Consider the following 24,763-nt stretch of genomic DNA (forward strand, 5'->3'; position numbering starts at 1 on the left):
GCTACAAAGACGGTGCCAAGGAGTGAACTCTCAACTTGGGATTACCTTAAACTGTGATCCGTGGCACAGTTGGGCCACTGCTCTGTGAGCAGAGACCCCACAAGATCCAGGGAGACCCCCCCCCCTGGAAGAGCGCAGGGATCTGCTGGGTTTGGAGACTCCAGGCAGGGCTGTGGCAGAGACAGAGATGATTGGTCACAGGCTGGGTGAGCTCAGAGCATGACTGGAGGCCAGGGAGATGGGAGTGATTGAGTGCTTTTCTCCGAGGGCACACTGATGAGTGGGGCTCCGAGATCTCGACTCCTCCAGGCCAGAGATTGGGAGGCTGCCATTTTCATTCCTGTCCTCTGGAACTCTATGGAATGCATTCAGGGAAGAAAAGCTCCCGAAAGGGAACCCAAGTGGATTACTTAGCCTGGCCACTGGTAAAGGCAGTGCAATTCCACCTCAGGCAGACACCTGAGAATCACAACAACCGGCCCCTCCCCCAGAAGATCAGCAAGAAATCCAGCCAAGACCAAGTTCACTTACCAAGAATAACAGTGGAATTTCAGAGGAAGAGAAAGCAAAGCATGGAATTCATGCTTTCTCCCCATGACTCTTTAGTCTTGCAAAGTTAAGAAATTTTTTTTAATTTTATTTTTTCTTCTGTGAATTTTTATAACTTTTACTTTTTCCTCTTTAAATGTTTTTTAACTAGTTTATCTTAACAACACCTTTCATTAAAAAAATCTTTTTTGACTCTTCATTAATATAGTCATATTTTTTCCTTCATTGTATCTAACTATTTTTTTGTATACACATAGGGTTTTTTCTTCTAAAAAAATTTGGGATACAACTTCTTCTAATAGATCAAAATGTACCCTAAATCTAGCACAGGCCTTTGTTCTAGTCTCCAGCCTGAGCAAATTCTCTCCACATTCTTTTTCTTTATTCTCCCAACCAACTTATCTTATCAACTCCTTCTTTAGAAATTAAAAAAAAAAAATTTTTGCATCTTTATGTCATATTCCACTCCTTCATTGTGTTTACCCTTATATATGTTTTTCATTCTTTAAAATTTTGGGAGGTATTTTCTTCTAAGAGACCAAAATACTCCCAAAATTAAGTGGATGACCCTGTTCTATTCACCAGTCTAATATATTTATTTTCTTTTTTATGTTTTTTCTTTATTTTTTTCTTTTTAAATTTTTTTTTCTGAACTTCTTTTTACCCCCTTTCTTCCCTCCACAATTTGGGGTCTCTTCTGATTTGGTAAAAGCACATTTTCCTGGGGTCTTTGCTACCCTCTTAGTATTTTATTCACTCCTTCATATATTCTTATCTGGATAAAATGACAAGGTGGAAAAACTCACCACCAAAAAAAAAAAAAAAAAAAAATCAAGATGCAGTACCAAAGGCTAGGGACCTAATCAATACAGACATTGGTAATATGTCATATCTAGAGTTCAGAATGATGATTCTCAGGCTCAAAAAAGGCATGGAAGATATAAGAGAAACAAGTCTGGAGAAATAAAAGCTCTTTCTGGAGAAATAAAAGAACTAAAATCTAACCAAGTTGAAATTTAAAAAGCTATTAATGAGATGCAATCAAAAATGGAGGCTCTTACTGCTAGGATAAATGAAGCAGAAAAGAGAATTAATGATATAGAAGACCAAATGACAGAGAATAAAGAAGCTGAGCAAAAGAGAGACAAACAACTACTGGACCACGAAGGTAGAATTTGAAAGATAAATGATACTAAAAGATGAAACAATATTAGAATAATTAGGATTCCAGAAGAAGAAGAAAGAGAGAGGGGATCAGAGGGTATATTGGAGAGAATTATTGGAGAGAATTTCCCTAATATGGCAAAGGGAACAAGCATCAAAATCCAGGAGGAGCAGAAAATCCCCCTCAAAATCAATTAGAATTAGGTCAACACCCCATCATCTGATAGTAAAATTTACAAGTCTTACCGACAAAGAGAAAATCCTGAAAGCAGCCCGGGACAATAAGTCTGTAACATACAATAGCAAAAATATTAAATTGGCATCAGACTTATCCACAGAGACCTGGCAGGCCAGAAAGAACTGGCATGATATATTCAGAGCACTAAATGAGAAAAACATGCAGCCAAGAATACTATATCTAGCTAGGCTATCATTGAAAATAGAAGGAGAGATAAAAAGCTTCCAGGACAAACAAAAACTAAAAGAATTTGTAAACACCAAACCAGCTCTACAGGAAATATTGAAAGGGGTCCTCTAAGCAAATAGAGCCTAAAAGTAGTAGATCACAAAGGAACAATATACAGTAATAGTCACTTTACAGGCAATACAATGGCACTAAATTCATATATCTCAATAGTTAGCCTGAATGAAATGGGCTAAATGCCCAATCAAAAGACACAAGGTATCAGAATGAAAAAAAAAAAAAAACCATCAATATGCTGTCTACAAAAAATAATTTTAGACTCAAAGACACCTCCAGATTTAAAGTGAAGGGATGGAAAACAATTTACCATGCTAACAGACTTCAGAAGAAAGCTGGGATGGCAATTCTTATATCAGATCAATTAGATTTTAAGCCAAAGACTATAACAAGAGATGAGGAAGGACACTATATCATACTCAAAGGGTCTGTCCAACAAGGTCTAACAACTTTAAATATCTATGCCCCTAACATGGGAGCAGCCAACTATATAAACAAATTAATAACAAAATCAAAGAAATGCTAGACAAAGAAATTATTGACAATAATACAATAATAGTAGCAGACTTTAACACTCCCCTCACTGAAAAGGACAAATCATCCAAGCAAAAGATCAACAAGGAAATAAAGGCCTTAAATGACACACTGGACCTGAGAGACATCACAGATATATTGAGAACATTCCATACCAAAGCAACAGAAAATACGTTCTTCTCTAGTGCACATGGAACATTCTCCAGAATAGATCACATCCTGGGTCCTAAATCAGGTCTCAACCGGTATCAAAAGATTGGGATCATTCCCTGCTTTTTTCAGACCACAATGCTCTGAAGCTAGAACTCAATCACAAGAGGATATTTGGAAAGAACCCAAATACATGGAGACTAAACAGCATCCTTCTAAAGAATGAATGGGCCAACCAGAAATTAAAGAAGAATTGATAAAAATCATGGAAACAAATGATAATGAAAGCAAAACGGTTCAAAATCTGTAGGACACAGAAAAGGCAGTCTTGAGAGGAAAATATATAGTGGTACAAACCTTTCTTAAGAAACAAGAAAGGTCTCAAAGACACAACCTAACCCTACACCTAGAAGAGCTGGAGAAAGAACAACAAAGAAAGCCTAAACCCAGCAAAAGAAGAGAAATAATATATAATATATATTATATTATATATATACAATATAATTAATTATATTATTATAATAATTAATTATACATAATTAATAATTAATTAATATTATTATATATATAATACATAATATATATTTTGGAGAGAAATCAATGAAATAGAAATCAAAAAACAATAGAACAAATCAATGAAAGTAGGAGCTGGTTCTTTGAAAGAATAAGATTGATAAATCCCTGGCCAGACTTATCAAAAAGAAAAGAGAAAGGACCCAAATAAATAAAATCATTCATGCATGAAAGAGGAGAGATCACAACCAACACCAAAGAAATACAAACAATTATAAGAACATATTATGAGCAAAAATACACCAGCAAATTTGACAATATGGAAGAAATGGATGCATTCCTAGAGACACATAAACTACCACAACTGAACCAGGAAGAAATAGAAAACCTGAACAGACCCATAACCAGTAAGTAGATTGAAGCAGTCATCAAAAATCTCCCAACAAACAAGAGCCCAGGAGCAGACGGCTTCCTGGGGGAATTCTACCAAACATTTAAAGAAGAACTAATTCCTATTCTCCTGAAACCGTTCCAAAAAATAGAAATGGAAGGAAAACTTCCAAACTCATTTTATGAGGCCAGCATCACCTTGATCCCAAAACCAGACAAGGATCCCATCAAAAAAGAGAACTACAGACCAATATCCTTGATGAACACAGATGCGAAAATTCTCACCAAAATACTAGCCAACAGGATCCAACAGTCATTAAAAGGATTATTCACAATGACAAAGTGGGATTTATTCCAGGGCTGCAAGTTTGGTTCAACATCTGCAAATCAATCAATGTGATACAATACATTAATAAAAGAAAGAACAAAAACCATATGATACTCTCAATAGATTCTGAAAAGCATTTGACAAGGTACAGCATCCCTACCTGATCAAAACTCTTCAAAGTGTAGGGATAGAGGGTACATACCTCAATATCATCAAAGCCATCTATGAAAAACCCACTGTGACTATCATTCTTAATGGAGGAAAACAGAACTTTTCCACTAAGGTCAGGAACACAGCAGGGATGTCCATTATCACCACTGCTATTCAACATAGTACTAGAAGTCCTAGTCTTAACAATCAGACAACAAAAAGAAATTAAAGGCATCCGAACCAGTAAAGAAGAAGTCAAACTCTCACTCTTTGCAGATGATATGATACTATAAGTGGAAAACCCAAAAGACTCCACTCCAAATCTGCTAGAACTTGTATAGGAATTCAGTAAAGTGTCAGGATTTAAAATCAATGCACAGAAATCAGTTGCATTTCTTTACACCAACAACAAGACAGAAGAAAGAGAAATTGAGTCAATCCCATTTACAAAACCATAAGATACCTAGGAATAAACCTAACCAAAGAGGCAAAGAATCTATACTCAGAAAACTATAAAGTACTCATGAAAGACACTGAGGAAGACACAAAGAAATGGAAAAATGTCCCATGTTCATGAATTGGAAGAAAAAATATTGTGAAAATGTCTGTGCTACCTAAAAGCCATCTACACATTTAATGCAATCCCTATCAAAATCCCATCCATTTTTTTCAAATGAATGGAACAAAAAATCCTAAAATTTAAATGGAACCAGAAAAGACCTCGAATAGCCAGAGGAATATTGAGAAAGAAAGCCAAAGTTGGTGGCATCACAATTCCAGACTTCAAGTTCTATTACAAAGTTCTCATCATCAAGACAGTATGGTAGTGGCACAAAAACAGACACATAGATCAATGGAACAGAATACAAAGCCCAGAAAAAGACCCTCAACTATACAGTCAACTAATCTTCAACAAAGCAGGAAAGAGTGTCCAATGGAAAAAAGACAGTGTCTTCAACAAATGGTGCAGAAAACATGCAGAAAGTATGCAGAAAAATGAAACTGGACCATTTCCTTACACCACACATGAAAATAGACTCAAAATGGATGAAGGACCTCAATGTGAGAAATGAATCCATCAAAATCCTCGAGGAGAACTCAGTCAGCAACCTCTTCAACCTCAGCCACAGCAACTTCTTCCTAGGAACATCGCCAAAGGCAAGGGACGCAAGGGCAAAAGTGAACTATTGGGACTTCATCAAGATCAAAAGCTTTTGCACAGCAAAGGAAACAGGTAACAAAACCAAAAGACAACTGACAGAATGGGAGAAGATATTTGCAAACGACATATCAGATAAAGAGCTAGTGTCCAAAATCTATAAAGAACTTAGCAAACTCAACACCCAAAAAACAAATAATCCAATCAAGAAATGGGCAGAGGACATGAACAGATATTTCTGCAAAGAAGACATCCAGATGGCCAACGGACACATGTAAAAGTGCTCCACCTCACTCGGCATCAGGGAAATACAAATCAAAACCACAATGAGATACCACCTCATGCCAGTCAGAATGCTAAATTAACAGAATGTTAAAATTAACATTAAATTAAACATTAATTAAAGTCAGAATGTTAAAATTAACAAGTCAGGAAATGACAGATGCTGGCAAGGATGTGGAGAAAGGTGAACCCTCCTACACTGTTGGTGAGAATGCAAGCTGGTGCAACCACTCTGGAAAACAGCATGGAGGTTCCTCAAAAAGTTGAAAATAAACCTACCATATGACCCAGCAATTGCACTCCTGGGTATTTATCCTAAAGATACAAATGTAGTGATCTGAAGGGGCACATGCACCCCAATGTTTATAGCAGCAATGTCCACAACATCCAAACTATGGAAAGAAGATGAATGGATAAAGAAGAGATGGTATATTTATATACAATGGAATACTATGCAGCCATCAAAAGAAATGAAATCTTGCCATTTGCGATGACGTGGATGGAACTAGAGGGTATTATTTTTAGCGAAATAAGTCAATTGGAAAAAGACAACTATCATATGATCTCCCTGATATGAGGAAGTGGAGATGCAATGTGAGGGGTTTTGTGGGTAGGAAAAGAATAAATGAAACAAGATGGGATTGGGAGGGAGACAAACCATAAGAGACTCTTAATCTCACAAAACAAACTGAGGGTAGGAGTGGGGGAGGGAGATGGTGGTGGGGTTATGGACATTGGGGAGGGTATGTGCTATGGTGAGTGCTATGAAATGTGTAAACCTGGTGATTCACAGACCTGTACCCCTGGGGCTAATAATACATTATATGTTTATTAAAAATTAAAAAATTATTTTAAAAAAGAATACAAAAACATTCTCAAATATTTGAGCTGGCACACTAAATTCAAAAACTCAAATATATTTACCTAGATAATAAATTTACTGCTAAATAAAGATTATCCTGTTCTTGTTTGTCCTGAACCCTTAGTTTCTATTCTTTCATTTGTTTCTCCAGGAAAATGTCAACATAAGTTAACAAGATCTTATAAGTTGTTTTGGTTTATAAATTATCCTTTTCTGAGAAAGCCCTTACAATTTGTAATATTAATCTGTGAGGATAAGGGCTGTTGGGATTAAAGTAGGACAGGGTAATCTATTGTCCACAGACCCAATCTGGTGTATGACCAGTATAGTCTGCAAATAAGGATGGTTCTGTATTTTTTAATAGTTGAAAAAAAAACAAAAAAAAATAATATTTTGTGACAAATGAAATTATATGAGGTTTAAATTTCAGTATTCATGAATAAGGTTTTATTGGAAAATCACCATGCTTATAAATTTATATTTTTCTATATTGGATTTTGCATTACAATGGTAGAGTTTAGTACCATTGAGTACCTGTGACATAGTAGTTCACATGTTCTACAAAGCCTAAAACATTTACCTGTTTCTTTATAAGGTTTTCTAATCCTTAAGATAGAGCTTAAATTGAATAGGTGTCATCATAAGGCATCCAATTCAAATGAAATTATTACAGGATCTTTACATCAGAGAAGTGAGAGGCAACTCTAAGATTAGAAAAGCAGAATGTTGCTACGAACACCAGAACAGGATGAATGAATTAAAAACTGTTAGATTCTATAAACAAGTGATATTCAGCAGGAGCTACATAACAGAAGGGGGAGCAGTTTCACAGGAACAGGAAGCAATAGTTTTAAGACATTGTTCCAAACAGGGTCAGTATGTAGAGATACTAAAATATTTCACTGCCACCATCCAATCATCCATATTTGCTGAATATACTCAAAAGCATCAAAGCAAAGAAGCCCAGGAAATGTATATAGTTCCCTATGCAATAGACCAGAGAAGAGGATTAGTGTGAAGTGGATATGAGAATATTTGTGATTGCTCCAAAGTGAAAATATAAAGAAATATTAGAAGATGTAGAAATAAAAGAAAAATTAAATAAGATAAAATAAATTAGATGATGAGTCAACATGCTTTAATTAACAAAGCTCCAGAGAGAAAAGGGAAGCAAATGATTAAATGTAATATAGTAAAAGTTCTCAAATCAGAAATAAATAGCATCCAGATTGAAAGGCCTTCAGTACAACTGGCATACTGGATGATGAAAAACACCACCATGTAAGGATAAAAAGATTTAAATGTTTCCATAGAGAAAACAAGCAAAACACACACAAATGAATGAGAATAAGAATAGCATTAAATTTCTAAAGAAATGGTAAAAGACAAAAGAAAAGACCTTTAAAATTCCAAGGTACAATTACTTTAAAAGTAAAATTAACCAAACGATTTTTGAAACAATTAAATATATTTTCAGTCATGTCACTCTCAAACAATTTAATACACATCTATTTTTTAAGTAAATTATAGAGGCATATAGACTCCCAAAATGAATAAGCCAGTCAGGAAAAAGGAATACACATGTCCCAAAAAAAGACACAATAGAAAATTTGTAAACACCTATGCAAAAAGTCTAATAGAGATTGGGGAATAAATATATGTCCCTCGGGTTAAAAAGAGGAATTTTTTGAAACATGTAGAGAAGTAGAGAAAATTTTTAATTTTATTAGAAAATCTGGGCAAAAGCAATATGACACAATTACAAATTTGAGAAGAAGCAAAAGTTATGCAATGAAGACAATTTAAGTTTAGTTCATTATTTGGCCCATCAGAGAATAAAACAAAATTCTAGTAAGTTATATAATTACAGAGGAAGAATGGAAGAAGTGGCATGTAAGTATGATGAGCTATTAGGGTATTAAATTCTGATTTCAATGATAAGAAGTCAATAGATGTCTAAATTTGAAAATTCAAGAAATTTCATGGGGATATTATTTAGAAATATGGAGTAAAAAATGAATAAACTATTCCTACACATATAAACAGGATAATTTTCACAGACATAATCTTGAACGAATAAATGGCAGACATAAGAATTATTTAATTTACATAAAGTTCAGAAAGAGGTCAAACTAACCAAGGATGTGAAGTGTCAGGAAAGTGGTTTTCTTTGGTATGGATAGTAAGTGAAACAAGATATATGATTCACAGTGGTCTTCTGAAATGCTGAAATATTCTATTTCTTGGTCTCTGTGATGTTCATGTCTACATATTGACTTAGTCAAAATTTATTGTCCTATATATTTATGATTTTTTCCATGTTCTCTATATATGATATACTCCAGTAAAACTTTTATTTATAAGGAAATGAAAGTGAAAGTATAAGCCAGGAAGAACAATTTTAAAAAATAAGAAAAATAATTCAAGAGTGTAGTTTATGCAAGGGGGATTCAGTTTGTTTGTTTGTTTGTTTTTCAGTAATAGTCCTGTAAAACCACTTATATTTATGATAAGTGAATGTGTATTTCTTGGTAACATATAAATTTTAAACGAAAAAGAGGAGCTATATGATTCAACATATATGCATCTTTTTAAAAGCTATTCAAAATAGTACTGAAATGATGCATAAATAAGAACAATGCAGAACAATGGTGGTTAATGGATACATACATTTGTAACAATTGCATAAAGTACACATAAAATGGAAGCACAAATTCATGATTTTTGTTCTTTAAAGTAGACGTGCTCTTTTTTCTATGGCTTTACATCCTTAGAAAATCTGATATAAATGTTAGTCATTTTGCCTACTTGGTGAATAAGTATATTAATGTATGTTACACTTTTGCTTTATGTTATAACTTATAATTAAATAAACTTTCTGAGATTAAAATAATTCTGTCCCAACAAAATAATAAACACACATATAGAGGAAAATGTCAGGTTAATATTCACTACTTTTATTTTATACTATTTAGCTATGTAAAATAATATAAAATACAATATAAAGTTTAGAAAAAATAGTAAAGAAGGATAAAAATTACATACCATAGCGATATCTGCATCATAGCTTTTATTGCATATTGTGCCAGGAAATGTTGCTCCCAAATATGCAGGACGTTTCCTGTAACTACATCATTATAGTATAGCCTTTTTTATTGCCATACTTATTCAGAACAATTTACTAGCTTACTTTTAAATTAAATCTCCCATATATTTAAAATGATTTTTCAAACAAACCAATTCTTGATCTGGATATTATCTAATATACTTTACAAAATGGTCAAATCATTAAAAACTATAATTTATTTTTTTAGTTAAAGATTTATTTATTTATTTGAGAGTGGAGAGGAGCTGAGGAGAGGGAGAAGAAGGGAATCTCAAGCAGAGTGCATTGTGGGGCCTCCATATCACAGCCCTGAGATCTTGACAAGAGCTGAATCCTAAGTTGAACACTTAACCAACTGAGCCACCCAGGCACCCCTAAAATTCATTTAAATCCAATTTTCTCTCCTCACCTAACTCCTAGACTTGATAAAATTTTACTATCTTGAATTTTCCTCCGTTTTCCTTGTACTGCATGCATTCTTTTGGTTACTAAAAGTTAAACAAAGGGGTTTTTAACTTGTGTAATAAGAAGTCTTGCTTATCTAAAATGTAAGCATTTTCTTAAATTATTACCAAAAATATCTTCTTTAGTCAAAGAATAGACAAAAAATTATTAACATTTTATAGGTCATAGTAACTGAATAGTGACAATTTTGACATTATTAAATAGAAGCTAAAGCTTATATGTATTCTATAGTATAGTTAACATCATGAAAGTTTATGAAAGGTAAATCTTACATAAATTATATTCTGAAATATATTTTTATATAATTTATTTATGTTGTTTTTATTTTTATCATTTTCTCAACTATATTAGTGCACTCATGGCAACAGCAATGTTTATTTAAAATTTTCAGAGGGGCCTACAGAAATTGAAGAACACAATAAATGCATTAAATTATCAAATTATTGAAATTATTTAATATCTCTTTTTTAATGTAGAGCATTGTGCTTACATAAGTAAGAATGTTATGTCATGGGGCCGTAGGAGAAGATAGTCCCGTTTCCATGTGAAAAGTCTTTGTAATAAATCACCAGCATCCCCGTTGGTAGAAATTTTGTTTTTATCTGACCACAATTCCAAGGAGGACAGCATCACAGTCAATTTGAACTGGGTAAACATCTAAAATAAGATTTATGGCATACTTGTTCAAATAACATTAGTCATTAGTTCAAAATTACATAAAAATAAAGAATAAGTTCAGTTTATTATTTTGGATATTAATAATTGAAGATTTTTAAGTCATTAATTTGTCATGATAGAAATAAGTTTCAGTAATTTTTCATAAAACTATAAATGTAAAAAACTTAAGACTTACAGTGTTGACAAGGCCAATAATTTGGATAATTTTCTGTGTTACAGCCATCACTTCTGATCCCATGTAATCATACTGAAAAACAATTTTAAGTGATTTTTTTTTTAAATGTGAGTGAGTGATAGCAATTTTTTATGGTGCATATATCTTGCTTACACCAGGTAGGTAAACCACGGCATTTGTCAGACAATATAAAGCATACTAATATAAAGATAATAACATTTATAATAAAAGAAACAATAAAAATCATAGGTTTCTGAGATAGATTCTCATTTGTTGATGCTTTAAAGACACTCTCAAACAGAAACAATTGAAATCAAGAAGTCCTAAAATAACTTCACAGATTCCTCCTTAGTATAATGGGATTTTTTTTTTTTCAGCCAGACACAGAGAAAATAACAGTCATTTTTATGACACAGAGGGAATCACAAAACCTCCTGTCACATGGTTGGTTAAAAAAAAATCAAATAAATAAATATTTAAAAGTCAAAATGCTTAAATATTTCTATAGAACAAAACCCAGAAATCCCAATTATAAAATATTAAAAATTATGTGGCATAAGAATTTTAAAAAGTTTTGATAAATAAGATGAAATTATGTAAAAGCAAGGAGAAAAAAAGTCCTTTGAAACTGGTAAATTCTTGAGAGCACTTAAGTTCTTTTTTCTTAAGATTTTATTTATTTGCCAGAGAGAGTGAAAGAGAGAGAACATAAGCAAGGGGAGTTTCAGGCAGAGGGAGAAGCAGGCTCCCCACTGAGCAAGGAGACCAACGCAGGACTCCAACCGAAGATCCTAGAATCATGACCTGAGCCAAAGGCAGATACTTAACCAACTGAGCCACCCAGGTGAGAGGACATAAATTCTTATTTGGGAACTTAATTAACACACGTTCTTTGGAGTCATATTTTGGAAAATGATTAATACTTTTGCAAAAGTTGTAATTTTTTTAATTGAAAAATTAGAATCGTAGCAAATCTTAGAAATCTGTATAGTTTCCTCAAAATTATGATAGTTAAGGAAATGAATTACTTGTTATAATTGTTGATAACAGAAGTAATGGAAAATTAATTATATATTTCCATTGGATGAATAAGAAGTTAAATATATTCTAGTCAAAATGTTTTCCTTATAGTCAAAGAAACAGTCCATTAGACAGTTGTTATATACATGAAAGATATCCCCATAAAACACACAAATAGAAAAATCCTTACGTATGACAGTCTGAGAATATTCAAGATCATCAGAGTAGAAGTATAATTTCATTTACTAAATGTCATTACTCTTTGGAAGATATCACTAGCTCCAAAGGTTTATTTCACAAAGTAAAAATTCTTAATATATAGGGAAGACATAGCGATGCTTAAACAGTAGGAAATAATACACATCACCAAAATATGGAAAACAAAATGGACACAATTAAAAGGAGAATTTAAGAAACCCACAATCCTAGTTCCAGATATTAAGATAATTCTTTTAGTAACTGATACAATGAGAGGGAAATGTAATAAATATAGAAGATCTGAACAATGCAGTTAAAATATTTGACTCATTAATATACAAAGAGTACTGCATCTAACAAGGGCAGAATGTAACAAATCCTTTCCAAATGCATGTGGACCATTTACAAAATTGACCATATACTGGGCCATAAGGGAAGTCACAATAGATTTCCAAGATTTTACGTCATTCAGATTATGCTCTTTTACCAATATGGAAAAAAAAAAACTAGATATGAGCAACTAAAATATAACTTGAAAATCCCCAAATATTTTTAATCTAACCAGTACAATTCTAAATTACCCAAGGGTCACGGACACAGACACAGACACAGACACACACACACAAATTAGAAAATGATTTAGAAAAACTGAAATGATGATACAAATCAGACTTATCAAAACTTGAGTTGCTAAAAACAAACAAAAGCCCTTGTATTAGACAGTTACTCATTGACTAGAAATATATTTTTAACCGTGTATATACTAGAAAATTTAAAAAATGCATAAAATCAGTGATCTTCAAATGAAAGAAACTAAAAGGGATGAAATAACAAAGAAAAGATAAGAAAGCAATAAATTGTTAGATCTTCCTGGTGGATAGACCCTTTAAGAATGATGTAGTGTCCTCCTTTATCTCTGACTACAGTCTTTAGTTTAAAATCTAATTTATCTGATATGAGAATCACTACCCCAGCTTTCTTTTGAGGCCTATTGGCATGAAAGATGCTTCTATATCCCTTCACTTTCAGTCTGGATGTATCCTTAAGTTCAAAATGGGTCTCTTGTAGACAACATATGGACAGGTCCTGTCTTTTTATCCAATCTGCAACCCTGTGCCATTTTATGGGAGTGTTTAGGCCATTCATGCTGAGAGTGATTATTGAAAGATACATTTTTATTGACATCATGTTGACTGTGAAGTCCTTGTTTCTAGAGATGGTCTCTGTAAATTTCTGTCCAATGATATTCTTGTTTTGTTTTTTTCTCTCTTATAGAACCCCCCTTAATATTTCTTGTAGTGCCAGCTTGGTGGTCATATACTCTTTTAAACCTTGCCAGTCTTGGAAGCTCTTTATCTCTCCATCCATCTTGAATGTCAGCCTTGCTGGATAAAGTATTCTTGACTGCATGTTCTTCTCATTTAATGCCTTGAACATGTCTTGCCAGCCCTTTATGGCTTGCCAGGTTTCTGTGGACAGGTCTGACATTATTCTGATGGACCTTCCTCTGTATGTAAGGAATCTCTTCCTCAGAGCTCCTCTCAAAAGCTGTTGTCTAAAATTATGATTTGACAGTCTTCAATCAAGTGCCTCGAAGTCTTTCTAGATTCATTCATCATGGGGATGTTCTTTCTACCCTCTAGGATATGAATGCTTGTTCTGTTCCCCAGATTGGGAAAATTTTCATGGAGAATTTGTTCAACTATATCCTCTAGTCTTCTTTCTTTCTCCTCACCCTCAGGGATCTTAATAATTCTGATATTGGAACATTTCATGGAATCATTTAATTTCCATAATTCTGTTCTCATGGCTTCTAAGCTGTTTGTTCCAGGCCTCCTCCTGATCCTTTTCCTCTATCAGTTTGTAAATATTCATGCCCCAAATATAGGAGCAGCCAACTACATAAGACAACTGTTAACCAAGAAAAAGAGTCATATTGATATGAATACAGTACTTTTAGGGGATCTTAACACACCACTCTCAGTAATAGATCATCCAAGCATGAAATCAATAAAGAAACAAGAACACTGAATGACACATTGGACCAGATGGACCTCATAGATATATACAGAACATTCCACCCTAAAACAACAGAATACTCATTTTTCTCAAGCACACATGGAACTTTCTCCAGAATAGACCACATACTAGGTCACAAAAAGGACTCAACTGATACCAAAAGATTGAGATTATTCCCTGCTTATTCTCAGACTGCAATGCTTTGAAACTGGAACTCAATCACAAGACAAAGTTTGGAAGGAACACAAACACTTGGAAGCTAAAGACTGTCCCACTCAAGAATGTTTGTATCCATCAGGAAATCAAAGAAGAACTTAAAAAATTCATGGAAACCAATGAGAATGAAAACATATCAGCCCCAAAACTATGGGATACAGCAAAGGCAGCACTAAGGGGGAAATATATAGCCATTCAAGCCTCCCTCAAAAAAATTTGAAAAATCCTGAAGACAGCAGCTCTCTATAGACCTCAAAGAACTGGAGAAACAACAAATTAAGCCAACCCACACACAAAAATCTAATCAAGATCAGAGCAGAGATGAATGAGATAGAAACTAGGGATACAGTAGAACATATCAATGAAACGAGAAGCTGTTTTTTTTTTTTAAAGAATCAATAAGATTGAAAAACCACTGGCCAAACTAATCAAAAAAAAAGAGAGAAGACCCAAATTAATAAAATTATGAATGAAAAGGGAGAGATCACAACACCAAGGAAATAGAAACAATCATCAGAAATTATTATCAACAGTTATATGCCAGTAAGTTAAGCAACCTAGATGAAATAGATGCATTCCTGAAAACCTACAAACTTCCAAAACTGAATCAGGAAGAAATTGACAACCTGAATAGACCAATATCTAGTAACAAGATTGAAGCAGTGATCAAAAACCTCCCAAAAAACAAGAGCTCAGGACCTGACAGATTCCCTGGGGAAATCTACCAAACATTCAAAGAAATAATACCTATTCTCCTGAAACTGTTTCAAAACATTGAAACAGAAGGAAACCCTTCAGATCCTTTCTATGAAGCCAGCATTACCCTGATCCCCAAACCAGGCAAAGACCCCACCAAAAAGGAGAATTTTAGACTAATATCCCTGATGAATACAGATGCCAAGATTCTCAAGAAGAACCTAGCTAATAGGAGCCAACAGTACATTAAAAAGATTATACACCATGACCAGGTGGGATTTATCCATGTGATGCAAGGGTGGTTCAACATTTGCAAATCAATCAATGTGATAGAATAAATCAGCAAGAGAAGAGAGAAGAACCACATGGTCCTCTCAATTGATGGAGAAAAAGCATTTAACAAAATGCAGTATCTGTTCCTGATTAAAACGCTTCAAAGTATAGGGATAGAAGGAACATTCCTCAACTTCATAAAATCTATCTATGAAAAACCCACAGTGAATATCATCCTCAATGGGAAAAAGGTCATAGCCTTCCCTCTGAGATCAGGAACACGACAAGGACGCCCACTCTCACCACTCTTGTTCAACATAGTATTAGAAGTCCTAGCAACAGCAATTAGACGACAAAGAGAAATAAAGTGTATTCAGATTGGCAAAGAAGAAGTCAAACTCTCTCTGTTCGCAGATAACGTGATACTTAATATGGAAAGCCCAAAAGACTCCACCCCAAAACTACTAGAACTCATTCAGTAATTCAGTAATGTGGCAGGGTACAAAATCAATGTACAGAAATCAGTTGCTTTCTTACACACGAACACTGAAAATACAGAAAGGGAAATGAGAGAATCGATTCCATTTACTATAGCACCAAGAACCATAAGATATCTGGGAACAAACCTAACCAAAAAGGTAAAGGATCTGTACTCAAGTAACTATGGAACACTCATGAAAGAAATTGAAGAAGACATAAAAAGACAGAAAAGCATTCCGTGCTCATGGATCAGAAGAATAAACACTTAAAATGTCTATACTGCCCAGAAGCAATCTATACTTTCAATGCCATCCTGACCAAAATTCCACCAGCATTTTTCAAAGTGCTGGACCAATCCCAAAATTTGCATGGAACCAGGAAAGACCCTGAATTGCTAAGGAAATGTTGAAAAAGAAAAACAAAGCTGGGAGCATCGTGTTGCTGGATTTCAAGCTTTACTACAAGTTGTGATCACCAAGACAGCATGGTACTGGCACAAAACAGACACATAGACCAGTGGAATAGAGTTGAGAGTCCATATATGGACCCACAGCTCTATGGTCAACTAATCTTTGACAAAGCAGGAAAAAATTCCAGTGGAAAAAAAAGATAGTCTCTTCAATAAATGGTACTGGGAAAATTGGACAGCTATGAATAGAAGAATGAAACTTGACCATTCTCTTACACCATACACAAATATAAACTCAAAATGGATAAAAGACCTCAACATGAGGCAGGAATCCATCAGAATTCTAGAGGAGAACATAGGCAGTAACTTCTTTGACATTAGCCACAGTAACTTCTTTCAATATATGTCTTCAAAGGCAAAGGAAGCAAAAGCAAAAATGAACTTTTGGGACTTTGTCAAGATCAAAAGCTTCTGCACAGCAAAAGAAACAGTCAACAAAACAAAGAGGCAACCCACAGAATGGGAGAAAATATTCACAAGTGAAACTACAGACAAAGGGCTGATATCCAAGATCTATAAAGAACTCCTCAAACTCAAAACACAGAAAAGATAATCATGTCAAAAAAATGGGCAGAAGACATGAACAGACACTTCTCCAATGAAGACATACAGATGGCTAACAGACACATGGAAATATGTTCATCATCATTAGCCATCAGGGATATTCAAATGAAAACCACATTGAGATACCACCTTACATCAGTTAGAATGGCCAAAATTAATAAGACAGTAAACAACATGTTGGAGAAGATGTGGAGAAAGGAGAATCCTCTTACACTGTTGGTGGGGGATGCAAGTTGGTGCAGCCACTTTGGAAAACAGTGTGGAGATTCTTTAAGAAATTAAAAATAGAGCTTCCCTATGATCCTGCAATTGCACTACTGGGTATTTACCCCCAAAGATACAGATATAGTTAAAAGAAGGGCCATCTCTACCCTAATGTTCATAGTAGCAATGATCACAGTCACCAAACTGTGGAAAGAGCCAAGATGCCCTTCAATGGACAAATTAATAAAGATATGGTCCAAGTATACAATGGAGTATTATGCTTCCAGCAGAAAGGTTGAATATCCAACTTTTGTATCAACATGGATGGGACTGGAAGAGATTTTGCTGAGTGAAATAAGTCAAGCAGAGAGAGTCAATTCTCATAATGGTTGCACTTACTTGTGGAGCATAATGAATAACACAGAAGACATTCGGAGATGGAGAGAAGTGAGTTGGGGGAAATCGGAGGGAGAGACAACCATGAGAGACTGTGGACTCTGAGAAACAAAAAGGATTTTGGAGGGAGGGGTTGGAAGTGGGGTGAGCCTGGTGGTGGGTATTATGGAGGGCACATATTACATGGAGCACTAGGTATGGCACATAAACAATGAATTTTGGATCACTGAAAAAAATTTTAAAAAAAGAAGCAATAAATTAGGAAATAAACATAAAAATAAAGTAATAAAAATATTCTTTGAAAAGATGAGTATAATTGATACCCTTATAAGTACTATCAAGAAAATTGAGAGATGATATAAATTACCAATATCAAGCATAAATGAGGCCAAAATACACATCCTACAAGATAATAAAAGGCTAATAATTGACTATTAAAACATTTTTGCCAATATATTTTTATTATGTTATGTTAGTCACTATGTAGTACATCATTAGTTTTTGATGTAGTGTTCCACGATTCATTGTTTGCATTTAACACCCAGTGTTCCATGCAAGACATTATGCCAATATTTTTAAATTTTTTATCTTCTGTAAGTTTCAAGTTTTGGTTTAAATTCTAGTTGGTTAACATATACTGTAATATTTGTTTCAAGAGTAGAATTTAGTGATTCATCAATTACATATAGCAGCCAGTGCTCATCACAGTTAAGTTTCCTTCTTTTTTTTTTTTTTAAAGATTTTATTTATTTATTTGACAGAGAGAGAACACAAGTAGACGGAGAGGCAGGCAGAGAGAGAGAGAGAGGGAAGCAGGCTCCCTGCTGAGCAGAGAGCCCGATGCGGGACTCGATCCCAGGACCCTGAGATCATGACGTGAGCCGAAGGCAGCGGCTTAACCCACTGAGCCACCCAGGCGTCCCAAGTTTCCTTCTTAATACCTAACCCCAATATAGCCCATCCCCCCACCCATCAATCTTCAATTTGTTCTCTAAAGTTAATAGTCTCTTACAGTTTGCCACCAATGGTGTGAGTTTTGCCCTTTCTCCACTTCCTCACCAATACCTTTTGCTTCCTGTGTTGTTAATTTTAGCCATTCTGACAGGTGTGAGATGATATCATGATTTTGATTTCTATTTCTCTGGTGATGAGTGATGTTTAGCATCTTTTTATCTGTTTGTTAGCCATCTGCATGTCTTCTTTGGGAAGATGTCTATTCATGTCTTCTGACCATTTCTTAACTGGATTATTTGGTTTTTGGTTGTTGAGTTTGATAAATTTTTATATATTTTGGATACTAACTTTTTATCAGATATGTCACTTGAAAATATCTTCTTCCATTCCATAGGTTGCCTTTCAGTTTTGTTTAATGTTTCTTTCACTACACAGAAGTTTTTATCTTGGTGAAGTCCGAATGGTTAATTTTTGCTTTTGTTTCCCTTGCCTCCAGAGATGTATCCAGTAAAAAGTTGCTACAGCCAATGTCAAAGAGGTTGTTGCCTGTGTTCCCCTCTATGATTTTGATGGTTTCCTGTCTCACATTTGGGTCTTTCACAAATTCTGATTTTATTTTTATGGATGGTATAGAAAGTGGTCCAGTCTCATTCTTTTGAGTTTTACTATCCAGTTTGCCCAACACGATTTGTTGAAGAGACTATCTTTTTTTGATAGAATATTCTTTACTGATTTGTTGATGATTAGTTCACTATAGCATTGAGGATACATTTCTGGGTTTTCTATTCTGTTCCATTCATCTATGTGTCTGTTTCTGTGCCAGTACCATACTGTCTTGATGACTAGAGCTTTGTTATTATACTTTGAAATGAGGAATTGTGATGCCTACAGCTCTGCTTTTCTTTTTGAAGTTTGCTTTGTCTATTCAGGGTCTTTTGTGGTTCCACCCATATTTTAGGATTTGATCTGGTGGTGTTTTGATGCTGATTGTAATAAATGTATAGATAGTTTTGGGTAGTATAGAAGTTTTAACAATATTTGTTTTTCCAATCCATGAGCATGGAGTGTTTTCCCATTCCTCTTCAATATCTTTCATAAGTGTTCTATAGTTTTCAGAGTACAGATCTTTTCTCTCTTTAGTTACATTTATTCATAGCTATTTTATGATTTTTGGTGCAATTGTAAATGGAATTGATTTCTCTTTCTGCAGCTTCATTATTAGTGTATAGAAATGCAACATATTTCTGTGTGTTAATTTTGTAGCCTGTAACTTTACCGAATTTGTGTATCAGTTCCAGCAAATTTTTGGTGGAGTCTTCTGGGTTTTCTACAGAGAGTATCATGTCATCTGCAAAGAGTGAAAAGTTGATTTCTTCCTTGATGATTTGGATACATTTTATGCCCTTCTGTTGTCTGGTTTTTGAGGCAACTGGAACATAGTTCCAGTGCTATGTTAAAAACAAAGGTGACAGTGGACATCCCTGTCTTGGTCCTGACCACAGAGGAAAAGCTCTCTGTTTTTCCCCATTGGGGATGATATTAGCTCATCATATGTGCTTTTTGTGATATTGAGGTGTGTTTTCTTTATAACAACACTGCAGAGAGTTTCTATCAAAAAAGATGCTGTATTTTGTGAAATGCTTTTTCTGCATCTATTGAGAGAATCATATGGTCCTTGTTCTTTCTTTAATTAATGTGATGTATCACATTGATTGATTTCTGGATGTTGAACCATGCTTGGAGCCCAGGAATAAATCCCATTTGGTCATGGTGAATAATCCTTTTAATGTACTGTTGGATCCTATTAGCTAGTATCTTGAGGAGAATTTTGGCATCTATGTTCATCAGGGATATTGGTCTATAATTCTTTTTGTTGCAGGTCTTTGTTTGATTTGGGGATCAAGGAAATGCTGGTTTCATAGAATGAATTTGGAAGTTTTCCTTCCATTTCCACTTTTGAAACAGCTTCTGAAGAATAGGTATTAATGTTTCTTTAAATGTTTGGCAGAATTCTGCTGGGAGGCCATCTGGCCCTGGACCCTGTTGGGAGATTTTTGATTACTGTTTCAATTTCTTTGCTGGTTATGCGGCTGTTCAAATTTTCTTTTCATCCTGTTTCAATTTTGGTAATTTATATATTTATAATAACTAACCTATTTCTTCCCAATTATGCAATTTTTGGAAGATTTTTCACAATATTCTCTTATGATTGTATTTCTTTGTTGTTGGTTGTGATCTCTCCTCTTTTATTCATGATTTTATTTATTTGGGTCCTTCCTTTCTATTTTCTTTTTTATAAACCTGACTAGAGGTTTATCAATTTTATTAATTATTTCAAGAACCAGCTCCTAGATTACTGATCCATTCTGGACTTTTGTTTGTTTGTTTACATATCATTGATTTCTGCTCTAATCTTTATCATTACCCTCCTTCAGCTGACTTTGGATTTATTTGTTATTCTTTTCATGTTCCTTTAGGAGTAGGTTAGATTGTATATTTGAGACTGTTCTTATTTTTTAAGAAAAGGCTGTATTGCTATATTCCTCCCTCTTCTGACTGTTTTTGCTGTATCCTAAAAGTTTCAGACTATTGTATTTTCATTTCCATTTGCTTCCATGTATTTCTTCATTTTTTCTTTAACTTCCTGGTTAACCCACTCATTCTTCAGTAGGATGTTCTTCAACCTCCATCTATTTCCAAATTTTTTCTTGTAGTTGACTAGTAGTTTTATAGCACTGTGGTCTGAAAATATGCATGATATGATCTCTATGTTTTGTACCACTTGAAACCTGATTTGTGACCCAGTATATGATCTAGTTTGGAGAATGTTCCATGTGCCCTGAAGAAGAATGTGTATTCTGCTGTTTGAGGATGAAATGTTCTGAAGATATCTGCTAAGTCCACCTGGTTCAGTGTGGTCATTCAAAGCCATTGTTTCCTTTTTGATTTTCTGCTTAGATATTGAGGTATGTTCAGCAAGGTAACTGGAAAGTATTCTCCAATACAAGAAAGGTATCAGGAAAGACAAGAAAGATTTCAAGGTATAGGAAACACACAGAAAGACCATAATACCATAACATATCAGAAGAGAATAAAGACATTACAACTCAATGGAGTGTAGGATCCTAGATTGGAGGCTGGGCAAGAAAAACAACATTTATGGGGTAACTATCAAAATTCAAACAAAATCTATAGACTAGTAAATAGTTTTGTAGGAATGTTAATTTTTATATTTGATGATTTCATTAAAAAACTTAAGAATGAAAAGAGATCACTGATAGCAATGTTGAGCAATAGAAATGGTGATATCACTACTACGTTACCAATTTTTTAAAGATAAAAAGGTATTTTCAATAAATGTATTTTAACAATTTTGAAAACTTAAATGATATAAAAAATTCTTTAAAAACCTAACTTACAGAAAGTGAAACAAAATAAAGAAATCTAAACTGCCTTATACACACCAAAGCAATTAAATCAGTACTTAAAAATATTCCCTTAAGAAAGCTGAAGATCTCTTTGGCTTCAGATGTGAATGTTTCCAAATACATATGGAAGAGATCAAACTTACAATGTATAAATTCTGAATAAAATATTTAACTCATTTTATGAGGCTTGCATAAGCTTAATATAATGAAATAAAACATTATAAGAAGGACATTACATATTATTATTTCCTAAGCATGAACCCTAAAATCCTAAACAGAATATCAAGTTAAAAAAATCCATGATTTGTAAAGATGAGTAAAATCTGATTAAGGAGTATATAAAATAGCTACTCTATAAGGTGGGGGAGGAGTTAGGAATATACACAATGCATTCATATATATTATGTATTAGAGAGCCAAGCTAAGAAAAAAAAAAAGAAAGAAAAAAGAAAGGTTGACTACCCAAGTTTTGTAGCAACATGGACGGGACTGGAAGAGATTATGCTGAGTGAAATAAGTCAAGCAGAGAGAGTCAATTATCATATGGTTTCACTTATTTGTGGAGCATAACAAATAGCATGGAGGACAAGGGGAGATGGAGAGGAGAAGGGAATTGAGGGAAATTGGAAGGGGAGGTGAACCATGAGAGACTATGGACTCTGAAAAACGATCTGAGAATTTTGAAGGGGTGGGGGGTGGGAGGTTGGGGGCACCAGGTGGTGGGTATTGTAGAGGGCACGGATTGCATGGAGCACTGGGTGTGGTGCAAAAATAATGAATACTGTTATGCTGGAAAAAAAAAAAAAAAAGGAGAGCCAAGCTAAGACAATAAAACAAGAAAAGGAAGTACAAGTAAAGAAGTAAATAAATAAATGAATAAATAAAAATAAATAAAACCCAAAAGCTAGAAAAGGAAATCTAAGATCAGAAAAGAGAAATTAAAAGCATCATTGTTCAAAAGCAGTGATCGGAAGGGGCACATGCACCCAAGTGTTTATAGCAGCAATGTCCACACTAGCCAAACTATGGAAAGAACCTATATGTCCATCAACAGATGAATGGATAAAAAAGAAGTGGTATATAAATACAATGGAATACTATGCAGCCATCAAAAAATGAAATCTTGCCATTTGCAACATGGATGGAACTGGAAGGTATTATGCTGAGCAAAGTAAGTCAATCAGAGAAAGACAATTATCATACAGTCTCTCTGATATGAGGAATTTGAGAGGCAGGACAGTGGGTTGTTGGGGGTAGGGAAGGAAAAAATGAAACAAAATGGGATTGGGAGGGAGACAAACCATAAAAGACTCTTAATCTCAGAAAACAAAACTGAGGGTTGCCAGGGTGGAGAGTACGGATAGGGTGGTTAGGTTATGGACATTGGGGAGGGTATGGGCTATGATGAGTGCTGTGAAATGTGTAAGCCTGATGATTCACAGACCTGTACCCCTGGGACAAATAATACATTATATGTTAATAAAAATAATTTTTAAAAAAGTATCATTGTTCATGTAAGAAACTAAAAAAATTTCAAAAGAATTAACAATTAAGCATGATCACAGAATATAAGGTGAATACATACATATCAATGATATTTCCATAAGCTAACAAGAAAAATTGAAATGTTAATGTAAAATAATTATTATAGACCATCAAATGCATAACAATAAAAATAAAAAGGGTGTTCCAGACAACAACAGAATACTGGTGAAAGGTATTAACAATAACAAAAAAGTATAATGATTTGTGTGTATTAGATTGGAAGACTCAATACTGTTAAGATGATAATTCTCTCCAAAGTGATATAAGCATTCAATGCAATTTCCAAATAAAAATCATGGTTGTATTCTGTGTGTGTATGTGTGTGTGTGTGTGTGTGTGTGTATATTTAGAATAATTCTAAAATATGTTTAAGGGAAAAAGACCCAGAATAGTCAAAACAATGGTGAAGAATAATAAGAGGATTTAAACAAATAGATTAAATGGTAATAAAGCTCTAGTAATCAATACAGTGAAGTATTGATTCAACAAAATATAAATTAGCCAATGGGGGGAAAGAAGACAGGGATTTGAGAAATAGGCCACACGTAACCATTACTTGACTTTTTAAAAATTGCCAACACAATTGAATGAGATAAGACAGGTCTTTCTAGAAATAGTGTTGGGGCAAATGAATATGGAAAAAATAAACTTTAACCCCTACTTCACACCACACATTTTGTCAATTAGAGATGACCATAAAACTGTATGTGAAAAGGTAAATAAAAATAAATTCCAAAACAAAAGTAAAAATATTTATGTCCTTGGAGTAAGAAAATATTTCTTTTTTTTAAAGATTTTTCAAAATTTATTTATTAGACAGATCACAAATAGGCAGAGAGGCAGGCAGAGAGAGAGAGGAGGAAGCAGGCTCCCTTCTGAGCAGAGAGCCTGATGAATGGCTCAATCCCAGGACTCTGGGATCATGACCTGAGCAGAAAGCAGAGGCTTTAACCCTCTGAGCCTTCCAGACACCCCAAGAAAATATTTCTTAAATGGAAAAAATAATGATAAAAATCATATACTGAACTTAAATTCGTAAGAATTAAGAAATATGCCCATTAAAAGACACCATCAGAAGAGTAAAAAACAAACCTCAACCTGGAAGAAGATATCCCCGATATACCACCTGACAAAAGATTCATACTCAAAATATATAAAATCCCACAAAACATTAATAAAAATGTTAAAATGAGGAGTGCCTGGGTCACTCAGCTGGTTAAGTGTCCAGCTATTAGTTTCGGCTCAGGTCATGATCTCACAGGTTGTGGGATAGAGACCCATGTTGGGCTCCACAGTCAGTAGGGAATCTATTTCA

At 34.2% G+C, this 24,763-nt stretch overlaps 1 protein-coding gene across 3 annotated transcripts in view; it reads right to left on the reverse strand.

Annotated features, from left to right (window-relative positions):
- ADAM18 (ADAM metallopeptidase domain 18) overlaps positions 1 to 24,763 on the reverse strand; it is a 187,832-nt gene that overhangs the window by 130,386 nt on the left and 32,683 nt on the right. For all 3 annotated transcript variants that reach the window (XM_047717160.1, XM_047717159.1, XM_047717158.1), the window contains 3 exons: positions 10,987 to 11,058; positions 10,624 to 10,790; positions 9,608 to 9,689 (listed from right to left, as the gene is read on the reverse strand). In XM_047717160.1, the coding sequence (XP_047573116.1) occupies positions 9,608 to 9,689; positions 10,624 to 10,790; positions 10,987 to 11,058 (321 nt within the window). The remainder of the gene's footprint in view (positions 1 to 9,607; positions 9,690 to 10,623; positions 10,791 to 10,986; positions 11,059 to 24,763) is intronic.

The sequence above is a fragment of the Lutra lutra genome, chromosome 2, assembly GCF_902655055.1.
Source record: "Lutra lutra chromosome 2, mLutLut1.2, whole genome shotgun sequence".
NCBI lineage: Eukaryota > Metazoa > Chordata > Mammalia > Carnivora > Mustelidae > Lutra > Lutra lutra.